At 43.3% G+C, this 22,329-nt stretch overlaps 3 protein-coding genes across 6 annotated transcripts in view; 2 read left to right on the top strand and 1 right to left on the bottom strand.

Annotated features, from left to right (window-relative positions):
- Positions 1–427: 427 nt before the first annotated feature.
- ppp1r3f (protein phosphatase 1, regulatory subunit 3F) lies at positions 428–8,368 on the bottom strand. 3 transcript variants are annotated; one of them, XM_030365021.1, is made up of 5 exons: positions 7,071–8,368; positions 5,038–5,069; positions 4,127–4,212; positions 3,807–3,833; positions 428–2,734 (listed from the first exon to the last, which is right to left on the bottom strand). In XM_030365021.1, the coding sequence occupies exons 1-4, from the start codon at positions 7,922–7,924 to the stop codon at positions 3,807–3,809; spliced, it is 999 nt and encodes a 332-aa protein (XP_030220881.1). In that variant the 5' UTR covers positions 7,925–8,368; the 3' UTR covers positions 428–2,734. The 3 variants fall into 3 exon arrangements, with proteins under 3 accessions (XP_030220881.1, XP_030220880.1, XP_030220879.1); XM_030365020.1 differs by having other exon boundaries at positions 7,071–8,354; XM_030365019.1 differs by lacking the exon at positions 3,807–3,833 and having other exon boundaries at positions 7,071–8,354.
- A 465-nt stretch (positions 8,369–8,833) lies between these two features.
- tspy (testis specific protein Y-linked) lies at positions 8,834–18,489 on the top strand. 2 transcript variants are annotated; one of them, XM_030357773.1, is made up of 7 exons: positions 8,834–10,172; positions 10,350–10,427; positions 10,522–10,633; positions 10,751–10,902; positions 12,648–12,724; positions 13,184–13,386; positions 17,178–18,489. In XM_030357773.1, exons 1-7 carry the CDS (start codon positions 9,282–9,284, stop codon positions 17,363–17,365), a joined length of 1,701 nt encoding a protein of 566 aa, XP_030213633.1. In that variant the 5' UTR covers positions 8,834–9,281; the 3' UTR covers positions 17,366–18,489. The 2 variants fall into 2 exon arrangements, with proteins under 2 accessions (XP_030213633.1, XP_030213643.1); XM_030357783.1 differs by having other exon boundaries at positions 13,187–13,386.
- A 232-nt stretch (positions 18,490–18,721) lies between these two features.
- sema3ga (sema domain, immunoglobulin domain (Ig), short basic domain, secreted, (semaphorin) 3Ga) overlaps positions 18,722–22,329 on the top strand; it is a 17,357-nt gene continuing 13,749 nt past the window's right edge. The window contains exon 1 of the mRNA XM_030357763.1: positions 18,722–18,872. The gene's annotated coding sequence lies outside the window, so the exon portion shown is untranslated. The remainder of the gene's footprint in view (positions 18,873–22,329) is intronic.

Genomic DNA, 22,329 nt, shown 5'->3' on the forward strand with positions numbered 1-22,329 from the left:
TTCTCTGAGTGGCCTGCTCTGTAATATAACCCGATGACTTCAGTGCAATGTGTGACCTTTGCTTGATATGTTAAAGGCTCATTTTGACATCCCTGGACTCTGTGACACTGACTACAGCGTCAGAAGAGGCCGAGGGGTAGTTGAGGCCATTGAACTCCTTTCCTTTACCTGTGATTTAATCTACACGTTTTTTATTCAGAATTCCACTGACATTTTTTATCGTTGGGGTGGGCAGTTGGCATCATTGAAACAATAACAGCAGCAGGTTGATATATAAAAGATGGCAGAGTTTACCTCGGCATAACTACATTCACAATAGAAGGAATGATATTTTGGATATTTGCTGCATAGATTTCCATAACCCTTATGGGAATTAAAAGAATGACAGAGAAAACAAAGGTAACAAGAAGATACAAAAGAGACCGTATCATATATTATGTAAACCTTTAATATTCTTTGGAGTAGGCTTATAAATCATGCAAAACCAACCATATATATGTTATTGTGATATGTATGTGTCACAGTGGAAGGACGTTGTGAACATCTCTGACATAATTCTGATAATACAAAAAAGCAAAACGCTGCAGTTGTGCTATCAAATTCAAGTGATTGTTAAGGCCTTTGTGTAATAATGTTTTGCGATAAATGGGTATATATTCATGTCTGATAACAGACTTTGCAAGTGTATAAGACAGCCACAACATTTCGTTACATTGTCTTTTTTTCTTCTTCTGATCAATGTCTCCTTTAGAGAGAATTCTTATAATATTATGATGAGTACAGATAAAGTATTAAGTGCCCCTGGTATCAGAAACTAGTCTGTGTTGACAACATGACAAGTCATTATAACACGTGGAACATAAAGAACGTGCACCCCATCACAACATCCTCACACATGTGCTACTTGTCTGCTTCTTAGGAACGATGAAAACAAAAACAAAAACCTCAACCACTTCCCCACAAAGCTCTAATCTGACGCAATCAGAAAGAAGAGTGCAGACAAAACAAGTCCCACGATGAACAGGGAACTGGGGTCCGCCATCACCACGGAGATACAGGTCACACCCCCCAGGAAGGTGATGCTGAGCCTCAGGTTTTTCCCCACCTTACACATTGGATGCGAGGTTAACGGCTCCTCAGCTGTCAGCGAGGTGTAGGGCGGATACGCTGCCGATGAGTCAGAGGGTGTTTGAGGCGGCTCCACCACCTCTTTCCTGCCTTGCGTAGCGTCACACACGTTAACATCTGATGTCGCCGAGGTGTTTGTGTCTGCGACTGCGTTTGATGTTGCAGCTTGTCGCTCCTCTCCTAGAAACACCTGACTCTCTGCTTTGGGAACGCAGAGAGGCGATGTAGCAATGGAATCCACCGACGGCGTGGTAGATAGCTCGCTAGATCCGATTGAAGGAGGAGAGCCGTACCTAGGGGGAGATTCTGGAGCGGGGGGAGTGAGACACGTATCTGGGCTCACTAAATCAATGGATTCCTCTTCTGGTCTTTGGCTCGTCTCCCTTAGGTTATCAAATGCGTCTCTAAAAATCGTATCGGGGTCAGCCAGCGAGGTCTGTGTTGCTGTCGCCTCAGAATCAGACGGATATAGCAAGTTGTTTTTTACTGATGTGCCAAGTTCAAATGGATTGTCAGTATTAGTGCTTTGGTACATTGAGCTTTGTTCTCCATTGGTCTGACCGATGTCTGAACTCAGTGTTTCTTGTTGGACCTTTTCGTCCTCTTCTAATAATGCGGCAGCATCTCCTGGTGTTGCTTCTTCCTCATCCACCTTTGTGTTTTGTTCTTTGTCATAAGGATCGTCTGAATGGCTCATCAAGACAGCCTGTGTCTCTCCTCTCTCTTGTTCTGTCTCTCTCTCTACGCTTAGCAACTCCAACTGCGTCAACAGGCATGAATGTGCTTTACCAGCATATGTATTCTCCACTTTTGTGGTCATAGATATCTCCAGAAGGTCCAAATGTTGAACTTTGGAAGGTGGTTGCTCAGTTGGCATTTCAGATGCTGCAGGCAGCTGTGTGTTAGGTGTGGATGGAACATCTGGAACACCGTCGTTGTTCAAGCTCTCCAATGGTGCCGTCTGTAAGGTTTCCTCCTCCGTCTCACAGAATCTCCACTTGCCTTCAACGTTGTCCGGGGTGATCTCATTTCGGGGGCTACTTTCAGATGTGCACTCATCTGATTCTGAATCTAAATGCTTTACTTTTTCATCAAAAAAGGCTATCTCTCCTCTGGAAAACGTTTGTGCTAGCTTGACCTTTCCATCTCCCAAGGTCAACATCTCTACTTCATCATCCTCACTACTAGGATGGCTGCTGGCCTCCATAATAGGGGACTGAGTAACAGTGAATGGTATAAGTTTATCGAGGGCAAAGCTGTCTTTGCCCTGCTCCTCATCGGCTGCCAGAGAGCTGGTGCTGGAGCTCGGTGTGTGAGGCTGAAAGGGGGTCGGATCGTTCTGCAGTGCGGACCAGCTGATGGCTTCTACTAAACGCTCTGAAATCTGGTTGACCGATTCACAGGGGACTGCAGGTAGGGAGGGTGACTCACTGGACTGAGGTGCAGTGTGAACTGGAGATAGAACATGTAATGGTTGGTCAGTTGTGTTACGACAAGACATATAAGGGGATTGGTGGGGCATACTGGCTTCATCGCACTGTGCATCGTCAAGAGATTGGAGCTCTTGGTTCGGTGACCGTGGGGCACCAAATGTGTCATCGGCAGTCTGGGAAAACATGATAAAATAATGTTAAGATCCAAGACAGGGTAATGGTAACATTTCCAAAAACACATTACGATTACACACAGACTGGCAAAAAAACATTTTAATGCAGAAATGCTTTTCTTTGGAGTACATGCTGACATAGTGAAACTGAGAGTGAATACGAACAAGGCAATATAAACAGGAAAATTGTTGCAGGACTATAATAAAAAAACATCTTTGAATTGCTAGCTAGCAAATGCCTTCAAACATTTGTTTTCCAAATATTGCACTTGTAATGTGAATTCATACCCAAAAGGAAATAGTGAAGACGATTAAGTTTAAGATTGACTGTAACTTCCCCAGTTTTGAAATTCAGCTTTTCCCAATATCTACAATTTACGTGTGTCAAGAAAATATGTTTAAATTAGCTGTGAACATGCTCCCTGACATGTGGTAATCAGCTGGTTAACAGCTGGTTCCCTCAATGTAATTTGGAATCGAAACTGACACCACAGCTATCAGCACTTTCATATCCTCAGTTTTGGATAATTCCACCCTATCATAATTTCTCACATTTTTTATGCACAACACACAATATGTACAATATGTACATGCAAGCTAGAGGTTGAGCTCTGAGGAATTCATACATATTCATACATTACATATAAACAATTCATTAAGCAGCTATGAGTTTCATGAGCCAATAGATTCATAATTCATGATTGATAGATTCATGATTAATGATTAATATCTTTATGATTCAGTTAGTGGTCAGTGGGCAAACAACTTTTTCAGGAACATATGTGACACTATATGGTAACCATGTAGCACATTCAAATAAACCAACATTAACATTATATTGCACCAAATTACATTAATATTAACAAGAACTCAGGGAACACTAAGTAAAGTTATTGAGTTCCATGATACAATACAATGAAAAACAACCACAATGCACCATGAACATACCACTGAGTACAATGAATCAAAAGGGGTGCTACATCGTGACTGCTAGCGTGAATACATTCACACCCTAGCAGTGACGATGGACCACGAGGCTCCCATGCTGTAACGGCTAACAGTAAGATATTACCTAAACCGCTGCAGAAGCTTCTATGAGCTGTGGACAATACAAAGAGTTAAGGAAATGGACATTGGTTAGTTCCATGAAATGTATTGTGAATGAAGGACCGAATGAATGACCTACTGTACCTGGTCTTCTGAATTCAAGTAGGATGGGATTGTATCAACAACTGCATGCAAATCCAGATCATTCAGAATGTATCCCTCCATTATACGTTGTTGGCAAGCGCGTTGCATATAACATAAAGAGCTAATCTTGACTTTTCCAGGTAAAGATTTGTTCAAAGAAAAATGGCATAATTTTAATAAAGGTTTGTGTTCTTTTCTTACCTCTAAGTCGATCTCTGGATGAATGATAACTGGGCGAACAGGTTTAGGCCCGACATGCTGTGGTTGGGAGGAGGTGCTCAGGTCCTCTGCAAATACGATAAGCACAACAAATAGAGCCTCAAATGAATGGATCTTTATATCTACATTGATTATACACCGTACCACCCTTACAATATTGTGCATGTATATGTAATGATACTTGTTATGATGTCTATGGTGACTATGGAGCATGCATATTGCATTCATTATTGTAATGCTATTTGGTAAGCATTATCACATGAGAGGGAGTGCTGTTGTACTGAATATCAACATGGATCTGATTTGGTCAGGTACGAGGCCGTAGGCCGAGTGCCGAAGATAATCTCAGCCGTGCTGATATTCAGGACAACAGCACGACCTTGAGTGTGATATTGCTTTCAAACAAAAGTTATATTAGTTAACAGTAATAGTTAACATCTATTAGTTAACAGTCAATTAGTTAACAGAGTTCTGTTGATGGCACACAGAGGATCATTCTCCTTTTCCGTCTATTAGTTAACAGTAATAAGTAACAACAGATATGATTTGTTTGTTTATTTCATGATTTATTTGGATCCGCCAACACAAATAGATCCACAACTGTGATGGGACTGAACTGTTGCCAAGCAACACATAAACATACTAGCAATCTAAGCTACATAAAGACCGTTAATGTGACGGTTATAAGAACACCTCTAAAGCGGAGCGATACATGTATGGTTAAAAGTCCCAGTGCTGTTATACTCTATATCAGCACTCATGGAATGCCTTGAGTGAATACTCATGGAATGTTCCAATCAAATTAATTGGTCAGACCTAACTGTTGTATAACATTAAATTAATTTGATTTAGTCATTTTATATTCATATAATTACATTTAATCTGCAATATACCTTCATCCATATGTTGTCCATCGTTGTCCATACTGAAAAAAAATAGAATATATGGTTATCAGAATACACATAAAAAAATAACGTGTTAACAAAGTGCTAAACCCAATGTATCTGTTTGTTAACTTATATTATTCTTGAAAATACAGAGGTCTGTGAAGGATCATGATAATTATTCTGTTTATTTGCTTTGCTTTGATGTCACAAGTTATTAGCCTTGTTTTACAATCTCAAGTTATGTTGTGATAAAGTAGTATTGTCGTTACCAATCGAGCTCATAACCTCCTATTTATCCCAAGACAATAGGAATATCATGTATGAATATTACATCCTGGGCCTTCTGTACAGGTATGGTGGTGTACTTTGCAGATTTCAGCATGTCTTTCAGCACCAACAGCCACTCTGTGGTCTACAGGCATATTGTTCGTAGGCTTCAACCCAGGCATTCTGGTCACTAGGGGCGCTGTGGGATATGAGGTCGATGTGAATGGAGGACTTTATTCATACATATCGATTTGGTACAGAGTGGAAGAAGTAGGGATGTGGTTTTGTAAAATATACCATTCCATATTTTCTAAAGTAAATATACTTCAGCGATTTCGCTCTTGTCTTTGTGAAAAGTGAATCTAAATTCATATGGCTTTCGGCTAAATAGGTCAAATGTTAACAATCAAGTGCCGGACTGATCATTATTTTTTATCAACCTTATTCCCCAAGTCTGAATCTTCCATGTGGGGATTTGAAGTGCAGTCTGAAGCCTGACTCCACCAGCACTTACAATTGAAGTTCATAATAAAGATGTATAGATTTGTAATTGTAATTGAAGGCTCAGTAGAGTACAATATATAGAATATTTACATAAACGCTTGTCGTTTTCAGTTTTCTTTTGATATTGAAAGTAATTTCCATCTCTTCAGTATATTGATGATACAGCAAAGGCAAAAGCAAAGATGTGACAAGAACGAGATACACAAATAGAAAGCTAAATATCCCTCTTGATGCGCCCTAAATATACAAAACACTTGTTTACATAGTGACATGCATTTCCTTCTAATAAAAGGTAAACTGAAGAGAGTGTATTACTATAAAAAATCAAATCCATGTAGGATTGTTTGATTTTGGTTGACTCCGCCGGTATGCCACCACATGACACGAGATCAGTCGTATTCTTAACCCTTTACACACCCTGACCTTCTGCAGAAGATAGGTCATGTAATTTTAACTGATACCCTCTTTCTGTTCACTTGCTAGTTGCTACACTAGCAGGATTTTCCATGCTCTCTCATTGTCTCATACTAGTTTGGTGTGAGTGCAACAATTGTAATGAAGCATTTTAATGTACCCTTGTAGAGATACATGCAGAACACACAGTTCTGTGTGTATATTAGGCCAGTTGAAACTGCAGTTGCCAGAAGTCCCTTTATCAAGGGAACTGGTAGTAAAGGTCAAAGGTAAGACTTATCGCAGGCAAACGTCAAGTAGGAAAACGACACCTGCCCTTTGCCTATTTTGATCGCTGCCACACACCACTGGCATAGGGGTTGTGTGCCATTTTCAACTCACCCCCATTCTTTTGAAAGCCTTATAGCTTCGATGTTTATACAATTTGCCAGCTGCACACCGTCAACACATGTGGATATTGAAGTTACTTTGTACAGTTGAAAACTTACGATCAACATCAGTTCAGGCCTTGGCAATTGGATAATGACTAGATCCCTGGAGTTATTCAGTTAGCTAAATCCAACGTTCAGTAATCATGGTCCAAATTAGACTAACACTGCATCGCCAAACTTGGTCGGTTTCCTGAGTTTATGAGATTATTTTATCCATTCAAGTAAGTACATCATACAAGAAGCCTACAGCAGAGGCGTATTTGAGGGAGATGTTTGGTATCCAGTTATGTTAAATGTTAAGTGTTTATTTTACTAACTTAAAACAACCTTGATGTGTGTAGCCAGGACAGCTTCAAAGCATTAGAAACAGGTTTTCCTTCTACTTTTCCTGACCTTGGAATAAAAGTCGGCCATGATATTTACCTGTAAAACTTAGGGGCTTTCAGGATCCCTCGTAATTCTTGTTTTGTGTCAGTGTTTACTGGAGTTAAATGATCTTCGTAAGACACTAAGAGGGTCACCACATAATTCAACTGTGAGTTGTTGGCCCAGAAGTCCCCATCAGAGGTTTCATAGCGAACAACAAACTCAATGCTGGAACCATGGGTGTCATAAGGTGAGGCGAAGGACAACTTGAAACAGAACGCATCAGTCTCTCCATCACTTGACTCCTGGACATATTCAGCTGGATGATCGAAGTAGGTGGCCCAGTGGTCCATGGTGGACCTGATGTACACCGCTTTATGGTAGGAGATGTTGAGCACTCGTACGATCCCACTGAAGGCAAGGGGTTCGTTCTCTATGGGGGACAGCATTTCAACTTCCACCTTGTGTGTTTGAACAGCCTCTGCCAGGGCACTTCTCGTTGCCACGTGGAATTCTGTGTGTATGCGGTAGGTGGGCTCTCTTGCATGTGCAGCTTCATACCTTGGGTCCTCTTCTTCATCAGAATCGAAGGCAACAAATTCCCTTACATCGACCAGATCCCCACCTGTTGTGTCAGCGAACGCTACCCTTCTCCTGGCTGCAGGCAGAGACAACTGTATACGCATATACTCGTCCGCCTCATCAAATATCGATTGGCCTCGCTTCCTTGGGATAGGAGAGCATCTCGGGATGAAATTAACTTCCTCGCTGCCATCGTCTTCGTCGTCATCCTCCTCCTCATCATCATCATCCGCTGGACACGTAGTGCTACTGTCTCCGTCTTCGGCAGATTTACCTGCTTTCACAGTGGTGAAAAGACCATCTTCACTTGGAATAGTTAAGAAAGACATTCTGCATTCGTTATAGGCCCTTTATGGCAATGAATTAGCACCACTGCATTAATGTCTCCGACAACTATAAAATGAATGACATTGGTTCAGCGACGTCCATGCATCCAGACGTCTGGAAACGGGTGCTGGTGGTAATGTTAATCATGGATGCCCCCCCCCCCTGGTATAAACGACTATAACTTGTATTGCGCAGTTGCATGTTGTATGCCTGCCGTGGCAGGGAAGGGAGCGACCTAATTTTAGCCGTGACCCACCGTCACTTCATGCCCCAAATGTGTCGTTTAGCTTGGTATAATCCTTCGACACGCTGAGTTTTGTTTGGTTCGTACACGCCCACTCTGATTCCACTCACAAAGCATGCGTATGCCTACGATGTATTAAAATGAGCATACATCTTCAAGGTCCAAATCGGCAATGCTTGAAAACCACATAGGTCGTTAAAGTTCACTAGGGCGTCCCGTGTGGAGAATTATTATACCTCCTCAGCATGCATCTAGGGCTACAAGTTACTAAGTTAATAAATGGCTGATAAAAAAATAATAGACTGATATCCGTCATTTATTTATTCCCAATCGCCCTTGAAATTAATATCTAAGTCCTGGAAAATGTGCCCATACTAGCCTACATAGAGCATCACCTGCCGATCTGTCAGTTACATTTTGGAAAACGGACCCGATGGCTGTGTCGATGACGTTTAAAACGATATCGTTACAACTATGAATTAGTAACTTTCTGTGAAAGTTAATTATATGTATCATTAACCCCGTCGAAATAGCTCTGTAATCCTTTAAAGAATTAAAAGTACTGGTGGACGCTACAGCAGCGCTGCTCTGATTGGCTGATAGAAGTAATGTAAACAACCCCCTCTTGCTGATTGGCTGGAAGGTTTTAGCGCGGTGCGCTGCAGCCAATCAAGGAAATGTTTTTCTGTCACGTCGACGAACGCTGGTAGTAAAGAGGAGGAAGAAGGGAAATATAAACTAATGCGAAGAGTTTATATTTAATCTCCAACATCTATGCATACCTTGGATATAATTGGACGTTATGCTAAGTATTCCTTGATTTTTTAAGAATATTATCATTCCTATTTTTGATGGTGCAAGAAGTGGTCAACGTGAGCTGCTACCGTTAGCCAGTTGTAACAACATTAGCCGAAGCTAGCACGTTCGCATGCAAGGCCGCGGACCAAAGGAGATGACTGCTTCCTGTACCATCTTTGTGAAACATTTCCTTTGGAAGGTTTGATTCACATTTTATTTTATAAGGCGAGTAAGTGTTAACCGTATTCTATTTTAGAAACGTCCCTTTTAGTCCAGCTAGCAGGGGACGTAGCTAGTTGAAGATATAACCAGCAAACATGAGTGAGTCGGTGGGGTGCAAGCAAGCACCAACCAAACGATGCGCGCCACCCGAGGATGAGAGTGGCCCTACCCCTTTCAAGCTTCCCAAAGTAACCGACACATCAAACGAAAAACCATCAACTTCACAAAGTTGCACGAGCAAGGAAGTCGAACGCAAAGAAACTACCGGTAATGGTGCGATTACGGTAGGCCAAGGGGGACCTTCTTCTGCAAAACCCGACCAGACGGAAACACACACGAGCGGTACCGTTGAAGCACATTCGTCGGATCTCCCGGGTACCATAAATGCACGAGGAGATGGTGGAGGACATGAGTGTCCTCCATCAACTTCCACGGACCAATCAGATGATTCAGCAGCTATCGCGGCTGCTGAGGCACTAGCCAGTCTAACTGCAGGAGCTGGAGAGGAAAGTAAAAAAACCTCTTCATCATCAAATAAAGTGAAACGGGATGAAAGGGAGAGTAAAGTCAAACTTGGGGTTCGGGACTCCTTAAAGCAATCCTTAAAGACGCTGGCAGCTGCAGCAGACAGCTCCACCTCTGTGCACAGTGTGGCCAGAGGGGATGTGGAAGACATCCCAGATACAGAAGAGGAAGACCCCGGCACGACACCGGCCTCCTCCTCCACGCCAAGCTCCTCTCTCCCCTCCGACAACGAGGACGATGAAGAAGATGGCGAGTGCGCCATAGTCTCCGTCAAGATGGCCCCTGAGATCCGGCAGTCGGTGACCCTGCTGGCGCAGGTACAGATGAGGCTGGAGACCCTGGAGAAGAAGAGCGTCCGCCTTCATCAGAGGCTCGACATGAAGATGAACCGGCAGCGGCGGCCTCACCTGGACCAGCGTCGGACCATCACCCAGTCTATCCCGGGCTTCTGGGTCACCGCTGTATCCTTTCATGTGTGTGTGTGTGTGTGTGTGTGTGTGTGTGTGTGTGTGTGTGTGTGTGTGTGTGTGTGTGTGTGTGTGTGTGTGTGTGTGTGTGTGTGTGTGTGTGTGTGTGTGTGTGTGTGTGTGTTGAATCTTTCCGTTTGTATGTACATTTCCTTAACCTGGACGTGTCAGCTGTTGAACCACCCGCATCTCTCCGCTCACATCGACGAGACCGATGAGGACGCACTCAGTTACATGATCGACCTCGAGGTAAATCGACTAGACAAATAATGCCCAGCCCAAATGCATGGAGCGCCTTGTTGTTCATCACAAACTTGTTACCTTATGTTTCGTTGTTCTGCAGATCGAGTCTTTCAAGAACAGCAAACTGGGTTCCAGGATCCGCTTCCACTTCAGGAGGAACCCGTACTTCCAGAACAACGTCATCATGAAGGAGGTGCACCTCGGGATGGGAGGTGAGCATTACTCAAGGGAGGGGGAACTAGCTACACTTTTTTAAGCCTTGAACAATGGCTAATATTCTGATTGGTTTTCTATTGAGAACGCTAACATGGTGGCCTTCTCTCCTTCAGGATCCCCGGTGTCCTTCTCCAACCCCATCCTCTGGCACCGTGGGCAGAACCTGATGGTGCACAGCGACCCCAGGAACGGCGATGGCGTCTACCAGACCTTCTTCAGCTGGTTCAGTGACCATAGCAACCCGGGCCGAGACGACATAGCGCAGGTGAACGCCGAACGCCTCCACAAAGCTGTGTGCTAACTAGAGATAGACTGATATGTTTTTTTCAGGGCCGATGCCGATTATTAGTAGTCCGATAACCGATATTTGGAGCCGATATTAATTTACAGAAAAAGGGAAGATATTGGCGTCAAAAATTTGAATAATACAAACTCCAACAGTTAACTTTATTTAAATGCCTTTAAGCATATGTTTAATAAACACAACAGCTTATCAGATTTGCAACATAACACAATTGAAACAAATAAATGGCTCCCTAAAATTGTCCTGAACTGAAATGTTAATCTTTTACTTATCTTTCCAAGTTAACTGAAAATGTAAATAAATAGTTCCCTAGTTAAACAGCCATTATTGACAGTTTTCTCTCAGACAGACGGTGCTTTACTGTCAATTTCTCATGTCACACACACACACACACACACGCGCGCGCGCGCACTATTCTCTAGCCATCCCCTCATCGTGCTTCCCTGTAATAAAACTGAATTTTACTCCCACACACACACACTAACCCTTACCCTTAATCACTGACTATTTCCCTATCAATATTATCAGCAACCTTATTTCAAGTGATTAAACCGTTTTAAAAACACTTAATAGCCTACAGCATCTTCACTTTAATAATCAGTGTTTATCATAAGAACAGACAGCTGCTGCTAACGTATTGGGCCTCACAGTAACGTTAGTAGTCGTGAGTTGTAGAGTTTCGCTCCAGTCTGCTGAGCGTCCAGAGTCAGAGAAGGAGAAAGCAGACCGCTGGGCTAACGTTACGCTAAAAGCTAATCAGCCTTCACCTTAAAGCCTAAGGGCTCGAGGGGCTCCGTGGTTACACAGTTGGATAGCGCATTACGCAGTTGTAGAAGTATAACCACCGCTTAACATGCTTCCCTGCAATAAATCCTGGACTGAATTGAGTTTATTAGGTTTTTACTCTCCCTGATACACAGACTTCTATTATCACAGACTATTTCCATATCGATATTATCAGCAACCTTGTTTCGAGTGATTAACGGACTGCGAGCGAGCAGAGCTGCCGCTTATGTTTCGATAACGTCAATGGGCTCACAGTTATGTTACTAGTAGTTGTGAGTTGTAGAGGACTGGGATGTTTATTACAATTCGCGAGAGTCTGCTGCCTTAACTTACCTCGAAACCAAACCAGACAAAACCTTTTCTCCTCTCCGCCGTGTGTGTGAGCACTGTGCATGCAGAGCTTTCACTGCTGATTGGCTGTTACCCGTCGTGGCTCTGCGTGGTACCAGAGTGTGTAACCAATCAGATGGTGCTGTGGGTGGGACAGTGCTGGAGACAGCGTAGTGACAGCAGACAGAGAGGCGCGGCTGCATCAGAGCCAAAATAATCCCGTTTTATATTGATCTCTTATCGGCCGTCGGATCAAAAAGAAAAAGGCAGATGCCGATATGCGTCAAAATGCCGATATCGGCGCCGATAATCGGCCCGGCCAATAATCGGTCGATCCCTAGTGCTAACCCCAGTGTGATGTGGTGCAATGGGTAGACCATGAACAAAGAATTCCCTTTTTTGCTGATCATTCAGGATCTGGATTAAAGTATATATTTTTCAATAGTGGGACAACCCAGAGTGGTTTAATCCACTTATACCAACAATTTGCAACGATGATTAGATGTGAGTTACTTAGATGTGCAACCATTCTGTATTCTGTTCTGCATTATTTTTGGGGGATAATAACTGACTTTTCTGCCAACATCCAGATACTTAAGGATGACCTTTACCGGGACCCCCTGAGGTACTACCTGACCCCTCTGTGGGAACCCCGCGAGAACGGCAGGTCAGCTCAGCTCTCACTCTCCTCTCCATGTCTAAGAGACAATCCCAGAGGCTCTGGGAATGTCATGTCTATTTTATTTTTTTTGTTATTATTATTTATGGATAATCCTTTGACAGTAGAACTCTAAAATGTGAATTTCAGTCTGTCCACACACACACACAGGCAAACGATTCTCCTGTACTTCCAGTTTTGGTGATAGTTCCTCATGACCACATTGAAAGAGGGTGCAGAATAGTCATGTGGTTAGGGTGTTTGACACCTTGCTAAATGGTTCAGCGTTCAACCCCCCTAGGTCCCATTATCAACATTAATGCGTTTTAAAATAATTCACCATACTTGACTCCTACATGAACTGTTTTGTGGTGCTGTTGGGTAGTGTAATGGATCAGCCAGATAGAGGGCTGGCTTAACCCATCACGAGGAGGGTGATTAAGCCACAGTGTTGCTCTCCTACCCCAGTAGTGCCAGCGGAGCGAGGGCGGCGGACAACAGCAACGGGGACGACTGCGTGGTGATCTCCGACTCGGATGACGACGACGACGAGCAGAGTGACACCGGAGTGGGTCACAGCCGGGAGCAGCAGGAGGAGGAGGAGGACGATGAGGAGGAGGAAGAGGAAGAAGAAGAAGAGGAGGAGGAGGAGGGAGAAGATAAAGGACAAGGTTGGTAGCTGGGGATTTCGGGCTGGACGATTTGTCTGATTCTATTTATTTTTATTTATTTTTTATACTTTATAGATTTTTGAAAATATGCATACAAACATTAAAGTATACACCCCCCCCCCCCCCCCCCCCCCCCCCCCCCAACAACAACCCGACATTATTATGACAGCATGTGAAAATAAATCAAACGATTTTAGAGGCTTAGTCAAAGTTGGAACCACTCAACAATCAGGCAGTCATCCAATGTCATGTACACTTATTTTGTACATACTTCAGAGGACATGTACATTCAAGCAAAGCTTACCAAAAGAGGCTCATCAGTATTAGCATCAGCACCTAACAACAAAGCAGTCATGAGTCATAGTGATTGCACCGTTTCCTGTCTAATGAAGAGTCACAAAGGTAACCATTTCCTGACTTATGAAGAAACAAATAAATAATCTGCAGAGGTAGAAGCCGAGAGATATTATGGTATTTCTAAGAAAGATAGAGCAAGAGTAAATTCTATAAAGGGAGACCATACTGCCAAAGATTTCTGATGTGATTTAGACCTATTATACCTGAGCTTTTCTAATGGAATTGAGGATAACACTTCCTTGATCCAACTCGTGAATGAAGGGGGCTTATCAGACTTCCAACTGCGGAGAATACGAGCTAGAAGTGAGGTAGAAGTGAGGTAAATGCTATGCAGTTGGATTAGGCCGAAGTAATAATAAAACCCTCATTGGGAACACCAAAAATAGCAGTAATTGGATTGGGTTCAATTGTTTTGCCGCAAATATATGAAAAGGCTTCGAAGATGTGACCCCAGAATGTAGTCAAAGATGAACATTCCCAAAACATGCCCAGCTGTAGCTGAGTTCAGATGGCAACCGGTGCAAGTAGAGTCAACATTGGGATAGAATTTAGACACTCTCTCTCTTGTGTAATGTAAACGATGCAAAACTTTTAACTGGATGAGGCAATGCCTAACGCTACATGCCCACTGCACCGTCAGTCAACGGACGTGGGAAGGCGTGGCTGACTGATGGGGGAGTAGTCTTTGCAGAGGCATCCGTCAGCCAATCAAATCGCTTCGCCGGGTTCTTCCCGCTTCTTCCTGCTTGTTGCGAGGCAAGATTACCCGATTTCCCGCTTTCCAGTATCGTCAGAGCCCGAATCGCGTCACGGGGCTTAAATTTGCATACGTGATCTGATTGGATGACGGATCCGTCGCTGCCGAAAAAGTTGGACATTTTTCAACTTCTTGACGGAGCCGAAGGCTCCGACGGAACGGACGGATCCACAATGCATTGCGTGTCCGTCCCCATTCAAAGTCAATGGGGATCAGTCAACGGACGGAGGTAGTGGGCACGGGGCGTTAGACAAAGAGAGGTGGTGTGAATACGGTGTAATGAAGGCTCCCAAGCCTCTCCAGTGAACTCAACATTCAGATCTTGTTCTTAAGCCAATTTGGGCTGCTCTAGGGAAGGTCAACTATTTGTTTGGATAGTCTTATATATTATAGAAACATTGCCTCTGGTATCTGGGTTCCAGTCTGATATGATGAATATGCCCAACATGTTCTTTTCCGGCAGGGCAGGAAAGGAGCAATGTTCGCAAAGCTGCGTGTCTGGAGATATCTAAATAAGTGTGTTTTTGGCAAATTATGGTCCTTTTTTTTGAAGAATTTCAAATGAAACAAAAGTGCCATCTTTGAAAAGGTCACTAAAAAAGATCAAACCATTACTGTGCCACACGTGAAATGCTGCATCATTCGGGGAGGGAGGAAATAGATGGTTGTGAGTCAAGGGCATAAGGCCACATGCACTATTTCAATTAAAATGTTTTCTTAATTGAAGCAAGTTCCTGATTGAGTTTTATTACAGGATTATTGAAATGTTTAATAGTTCCGACGGGCAGAGAGCTCAGTATAGATAATGGGGAGACCGGATTAGGATTAGAATTTTTTTCTTGTTTTTGGCATTTTTACTTTCCGACAGTTTGTGAAATGACAATCAGCATAGTTCTAGACTCTGTTGATTTGTTTTACCTTAAAGAGCAAGTTAACCAGCTGTTTCAGCTGGGATTCGAACACTATGAAAAATACATTTTGTGCGGAGGGTTCTGGGAAGGAGGGGGGGCGCGTTACGACCCATGGCAACTTTGTGATACTTTGAGTAACGTTATGAAACCAGCTTTATAATGAGACGTTTTATATGATCAGCTCCATGGCGTTATACTGAGAAATGTACTGAAATCGCTGCTCAGACGGAACTCCAAACATCGACACGTACTGCATTTGCATACTTGGATATGATCATCAAAATCAAAGGCTTTCCGAACTAGCTCCACACATCCGGATATCACACACACTGTAGCGTTATACTGAACGTGTCCAAGAAACGTATCGGACGCCGCAGTCAACCGCTGCCCAGACAGAGCGCTGCCAACCCACACACACACCTTGCCCCTTGTGTCCCTTTTTGGTGATGTGGAACAGTATACTGGGTGGGTCTGCTTAGCTCAGAAGGTAAAGCAGCTGTCTTGTAACCGAAACATTGGTAGTTCAATCCCCAGCTCCTCCTAGCTGAGTGTTGATGTGTCCCTGAGCAAGACACTTAACCCTAACTGCTCCTGACGAGCTGGCTGTCACCTTGCATGGTTGACTCTGCCGTCGGTGTGTCAATGTGTGTATTAATTGTATGAATTCCTATTATTATTATTATTATTATTATTATTACTAATTGTAATTATACTAACAGGCACTAAGCATGGTGAAAAACGCCTATAGGATTTTAATAAATTAGGTCTCCCATGAGTGTTTTTTTTCAGCAACTGTAATAAAATGGCATAGATCGAAGATCATATAACAAGTATTACCATGTTTATTGGGAACACAACCAACGTAATCCCACACCTGTGACAAAGACATGAGTGGAATGCCAGGTATGTGTAGCACCGACAGATGTAGATGCCAGCTCAACCACAAAGCGCCTGCAAAAAGCGGGTACATTTGGCAGAAGTATTTTCAACCGACATTCCTTATGACAAGAACGGGCCGCGGTGGCAGGCGATCAAAGATGTGGTGACACATTACATGGCAAAAGATATGGTCCTCATTTATACAGTCGACAAAAAGGCTTTTATTAAGACGCTGCGAACGATGCACGATATATTTTTGTATTTTTATTTTGTTAAGAGTAACTAAAAATATCTAGGTTTAAATCTAAAAGATTGTCCATTAGTTTGAAAGCATCAAGGTTTTATTTTTAGACTGAATCTTCCAGCCCTAATCAAAGTGGACACGCGAATGCATTACTTGAATACATTGGTGTAATTTGAAGCAACTATTATTTAATAATGCATTAGTTTGCTTTAACAGCTTTTAGATTTAACAGGATCGTTTGGGAGGAATGGGATATTAAACATGAAAAGGTTGCGGGGAGGCAGCTAAGTGCTAGTGGTTGGTCTCTGATAGAAACAGTTGGAGGCTGAACTGAATAGAAGGGCAATATCTCCTCCTCGGATCAGAGTGTGGAGGAGGAAGGAGAAATTGTGATTGACTGTAAGTCGTCGTCCTCACCCACAGTGCTGCCAAGGCTTCCCTTAACACAAACACAACGCCGGCTGGAAGGGTGAACTTTCCTGGGCTGAATTTGGTGTGGTTGCATTTCTATCGCTGGTTCACTTGCTGATGAGCTCAATCTGATAATTCTGGAATAGCGAATCAAATCCGATCATTGTCCCGTTGTGTTTTTACACATCGTTCCTGAATGAATTCCTAACCCATGCTCATGTCTGCTCTCTAGGCTCCGACTACAGCGACCAGGAGCCAAGGGAAGAGGAGGAAGAGGATTCGTTTGGTGATAAAGACGAAGATGTGTATGTGGAAGATGTAGAGGAGTCACCCGGGGACCCGAAGGCCAAAGACCAGGAGGATGAGGAGGACATTGATGTCGACGAGGAGGGCGACGAAGAGGACGAGAGAAAAGATTGAAAGATTAGGAATTATAACTCATTACTTATGCATAGGAATCCAGCCGTTGTTTAATCCCCATATTGCTTAGTGGCGTTTTAATCCGGCATACCATAATAAAAGTGAAATGGCAATGCTCCCTTTTGCTTTTCAAAGAAATGTACTATACTTCATAGATATATACAAGTGTAGTAATGAATTAAATGAATCAACATCCTCAGTTTCAATTTGGTAATCATGCATATCAAGCATCATGTTTGATTAATTAAATTGCTTTAGGATAATTTCAGATGTTGGCACCTTTTTCATGACGAGTTGTGAACTAAAATTTGTTCTCAGGGATGACCGTAGTGGTTACATAATAGAGAGTAGTAATTAGGATATTTTTCAAATGTTTGCTGTGTAATATAAGTGTATTCTACTGTAGTAACTAGAAACCAAGGACAATATTGTTAGCCACATCTTTGTATCAGTCATACAAACACGCACACACACACCAATACTCCCCTGAACAAGTTTTTAAAGAGACAGTCATGTCTCTGAATTCTACCGGTTTTGTTTGTTTTAATTCTGTATTATTTAATCATCAATTTGTCTATGGGAATACTTATTTTGTACATCCTTCTGGTTATAATTAAGGAATTGAGGATCTAGTTAGGTTTTAACCAAATTATCTTGGGAGCATGCTTTTGTAATTTTGTGTTTCTCTTATTTGTCCATCTATACTTTAGGAACTTTTATTTATTTTACTTTTAACAGTATGACTGTTCAGGCTAAGGTGTACGTTTTGTGCCGCGCTCCAAATTCAGGCAGTGAGGTTTTCAGCCAGTTACTTCATGCATGGCTACAGTTTGACACACTGGTATAACAGTTTCTACATTTCTATTTACTTTTCCTAGTGATAGATTTCTTGTAAATATTTTTTCTGCAAAGTCTTTTTTCACAGGCTGTTGATCTGTTTAAGCCATTACTAAATTTCTCAACTAATCTAGGATTTTACATAAAATTCATAATCAGAAAGTTATATTTTGTGTGCAGATTTTTTATAGAAAACTAGTTCGAAAAATATGTATTTTTTTTTTGGTTTGCTTTTTAAGATATATGATGTCCACCTTTTGATCAGACCTAATAAATGGTGAATTGTTGTAGCAGTTGACTTACTCAAATTACAGCAAGTATTAGGTTCAGCATGGAGAAGTTGTAACAGGAGGCAGTCTAGCCTGCATCAGTGTTGTATTACACCGAGGAAATGTCCCTACAGAAAAAGCCACAAGATGGCAGAATAGAATATCATTTCCTCACCTCAGCCTGGTGGGATGAGGTTTTGCACCTAAACACAAGAACATGAATTTTCTTTTTTTCCACCCTCCTTCCTCGAGTTACTGAATAGACAGACCACAAAGCTTGGCTGATAATTGAACCCGTTTAACTATTAAGTTATAAACTATGAGGCAGTGACTGACAAGATTTGTTCGCAAGATATGTAACTTCCACATGTTTTCTTCCAGAAAGACAGAACGCTTTTCAGGTAAATACCACTTAAATTTGATCTATGAGATAATGTGTGTAGAAACATCTAATAATATTTTGCATCATAACACAAAAAAATATAGCCCCAGGGAGGACATTTTTCGACAGGCCTAGACAAAGTAGCAGAGGCGGTGTTGCAACGGTACACTTAAACCCTAGATTTCCCTTTTAATGCAAGGCTATAAATATTCCACCGGCAAAAACCTGTCCTGCTGCTGTAGTCCCTGTACCCAGAGGCACGCTGGCTCGGACGGACTTACACTAATAATACTTGCCATGGAAACATATGCTGAGGATTCGACGGATGAAACATAGACCCCAGCCCTATCATCCCCTCTGAATAACTCAACGCTTGTCTCATGCTTAAAAGGAGTTATTAGGTTTTTTTTATCACCGGGATGGGCTGTTGGGCCCCACCTCCGAATGCAACGCGAATGGATTTTGATGGTTATGAATTCATAATGCAAGCCGGAGGGGGGGAGACGGGGTCAGGTTCTGCACATATCGATCGTGACTAACTACGTTGCCCCCGCGGAGGCCCTTTCCGAGGTGGTTTTGTGGTCTCAGGGTGTTCTGTGAATATAGGGCAACAGGAGCCTAACTGGATTCTCTTGTGTAAACTACACTCCCCGGTGTTGAGCTGCTGTTGCTACTGTACACAGATTTTCATCCCTGCCTTTATACACTCTCATGTTTCCAAATCGGAGATTCGTTCCGTGGAATCTGCGAAGGGAACAGGTTATCTTTAGATTGAAACAAGTGTATGAAATATGTTCAAGCAAAAAACGAAACAATCATTTATCTTACACCTAAGGGATTTTTTCGGAAATGGAATCTTTCCCCCCGGCAAATCACTGCCTGGTGAGTATGTAGAAGAAAAAGAGTAATTTGATAGGTTAAGACAGGGCCTCTTAAGTACCCGCTACCTGAATGTGTGTCTACGTGTGTGTGTGCGTGTGTGCGTGTGTGGCTGTGTGTGTGTGTGTGTCTGTCTGTCTTTGTGTGTGTGTGTGTGTGTGTGTGTGTGTGTGTGTGTGTGTGTGTGTGTGTGTGTGTGTCTGTGTGTGTGTGTGTGTGTGTGTGTGTGTGTGTGTGTGTGTGTGTGTGTGTGTGTGTGTGTGTGTGTGTGTGTGTGTCTATGTGTGTGTGTGTCTACGTCCATGCGTGTTCTTATGGGTGTGTGTGTGCAAGAATGAATGTATGCACAAATGCATCATGCATCCATCTACAAGCCTGCGCGCCTGTAAGCCTACACATGTAACGCTTATCATCACAGACTCATTCATGCAATCATCTAAATAACAGCCCACCGCCCTGCGTCTGCACGGGCCTTCGAGATGAAGCGCAGCATTTGAACCGTGCACACGGTAAAATAAGGGTTGGAGAATAGAGAGACGGGAGTGAGTGAGTGAGGGAAATGGATGAGTGGAATGATAAGCGGCGCTTTCAGGCCCCTGACAGATATGCACAGCAGATGGATGTCTCTTATCTGGGAGATCAGAGAGCACACGGTGACGCCTGGGCCCAGTCACAGAGAGCCACAATCACACCAGACAGATGAATAGAACCCCCCCCCCCCGGCGCTCACGCTGTGCACGGGCACGCCTCAGGCACGCCGGTGCACACGTGCACACACACACATGAGCACACCTCGCGGAATGAACCACACACACACATAAGCGTAATGCAATGCACACATGCACAACGCACAATACACACACAAATCACATCACAAAACACACACGCATGCACGCACACACACACACACACACACATAATGCAATGCACACATGCACAATTCACAATACACATATCACAACACAAAAAGCACACTCACACACGCACAAGCTCACACACACACAAATATTTAGATGCTGCATAAATTAGTATATAATGATAAGCGATGTCTCCATGTGTAGGCCTTCTAGCTTGCACGCTAATAGATGCATGCATGATTTATGTGTAAATACATTCATGTGCGCACACCACACCGATGCACACAGGCATGCACACACACACACGCATGCATTGACGCAGACACACACATTGTGCCGGTTTCATGAGATTGCCGAGCTTTGTTGTCATTAAAATTCACCTGGAGCCTGAAGGATATGTGCAAAGAGAAGGTTTAAAACAAAACAAGAGGGAGAGAGAGAGGGAGAGAGAGGGGGAGAGAGAAAGCGACACACAAAATGTGTTGGGCCAGAAACTAAATGTGTTTTGAATGAAGCATCAAGGCTTCAGCTCAAAATGCCAAATGTGTGCAAATATTCTCTTGCCAGAGCTTACAGACAAGATTTGTGTGTGCATGGCTGTATGATAGGTGTATTACTCGAGGCTATAAAGACCCAATGTAAACAGAAATAATAACAACGATGCTAATGATATTCCTAATCATACCAGCGTCTATAACCAGGCTCTGGACGCATGCTTAAATATCCCTTTGTGAGACATTTTAAAACATTTACAATTGCAGGTCATTAAATCCTTGAATTGAACACAATATTAGCACACCCATTCCTGGAGGGCATTGAAAGACAGCGAGTCATAACATTTCTACCTCTCTGGAGACGGTTCTGTCTCACTTACCACCCAGGCTGCTCAACTGTTACACTGTGATTGTCCTCCCCCTCCTTGTTATTTAGACTGAGCCATTCTTCAACAGATGTTGATTCCTACCGCCTCAGTTTATAAGGGAGAGAGCGAGAGTGAGAGAGAGACACTGAGTGCCACCGCTCGCGGGTCTGATGGGCAGATGGGAACTGGCCGCTCCAGAGCACACGTGGCATGGTGTGCCTGCAGAGGGGAACCCGCGGCCCCGTGCTGGTGTTCGAGCCGTATACCAGCAGGAACAATACGGCGGCCATGTCTGCCCCGCCGTCCTCCCCCTGAGCCGCCTGCGTTCACCCCGCGGCCCGGCCAGCAGCACGCTGCCCTGGAATGTTAGGCGCCACGTACATGCGGCGCGCCTCTGTAAGTCAGAGTACTCGTCTAGAGGCCGAGGTCCCTCTGTCTCTCTCTCTTTTCATAGTCGGCGGCGTGTGAAGTTCACGGGTGTCAGTCATACCTGAAGGCACCTGCCGCCTTATCGTGTGTCGCCGTTTTGCTGGTTTTCTGTTGTTGGTTCATGTCCGCACCGTGGTACTTCAGTCAGATGGTATGTGAGAGAAACTTGGCTCCGACCGTGCAGTGTTATTGTTTTGGGTTCTTTGAATATACCTGGTCCAATGATGAACCGGTGCACCATGGTTATATCATATTTAGTCGTTCAGCAGAAACTTTTCTCCAAAGCGTCGAACAGGAGGTAGGGATTGGGGGGCATCTTGCTCAGCGAATGCCTTCAGGTGGATCGCGGACCCCGGGGAATGAACACAGAACCATTCAGCAGGGAGTGGAAAACAGCCGAACCAGTGCACCATATGGTGTAATGTAATCTACTTATTCTAAAATTGTGT

This window comes from Gadus morhua, chromosome 1 (genome assembly GCF_902167405.1).
Source record: "Gadus morhua chromosome 1, gadMor3.0, whole genome shotgun sequence".
Lineage (NCBI taxonomy): Eukaryota > Metazoa > Chordata > Actinopteri > Gadiformes > Gadidae > Gadus > Gadus morhua.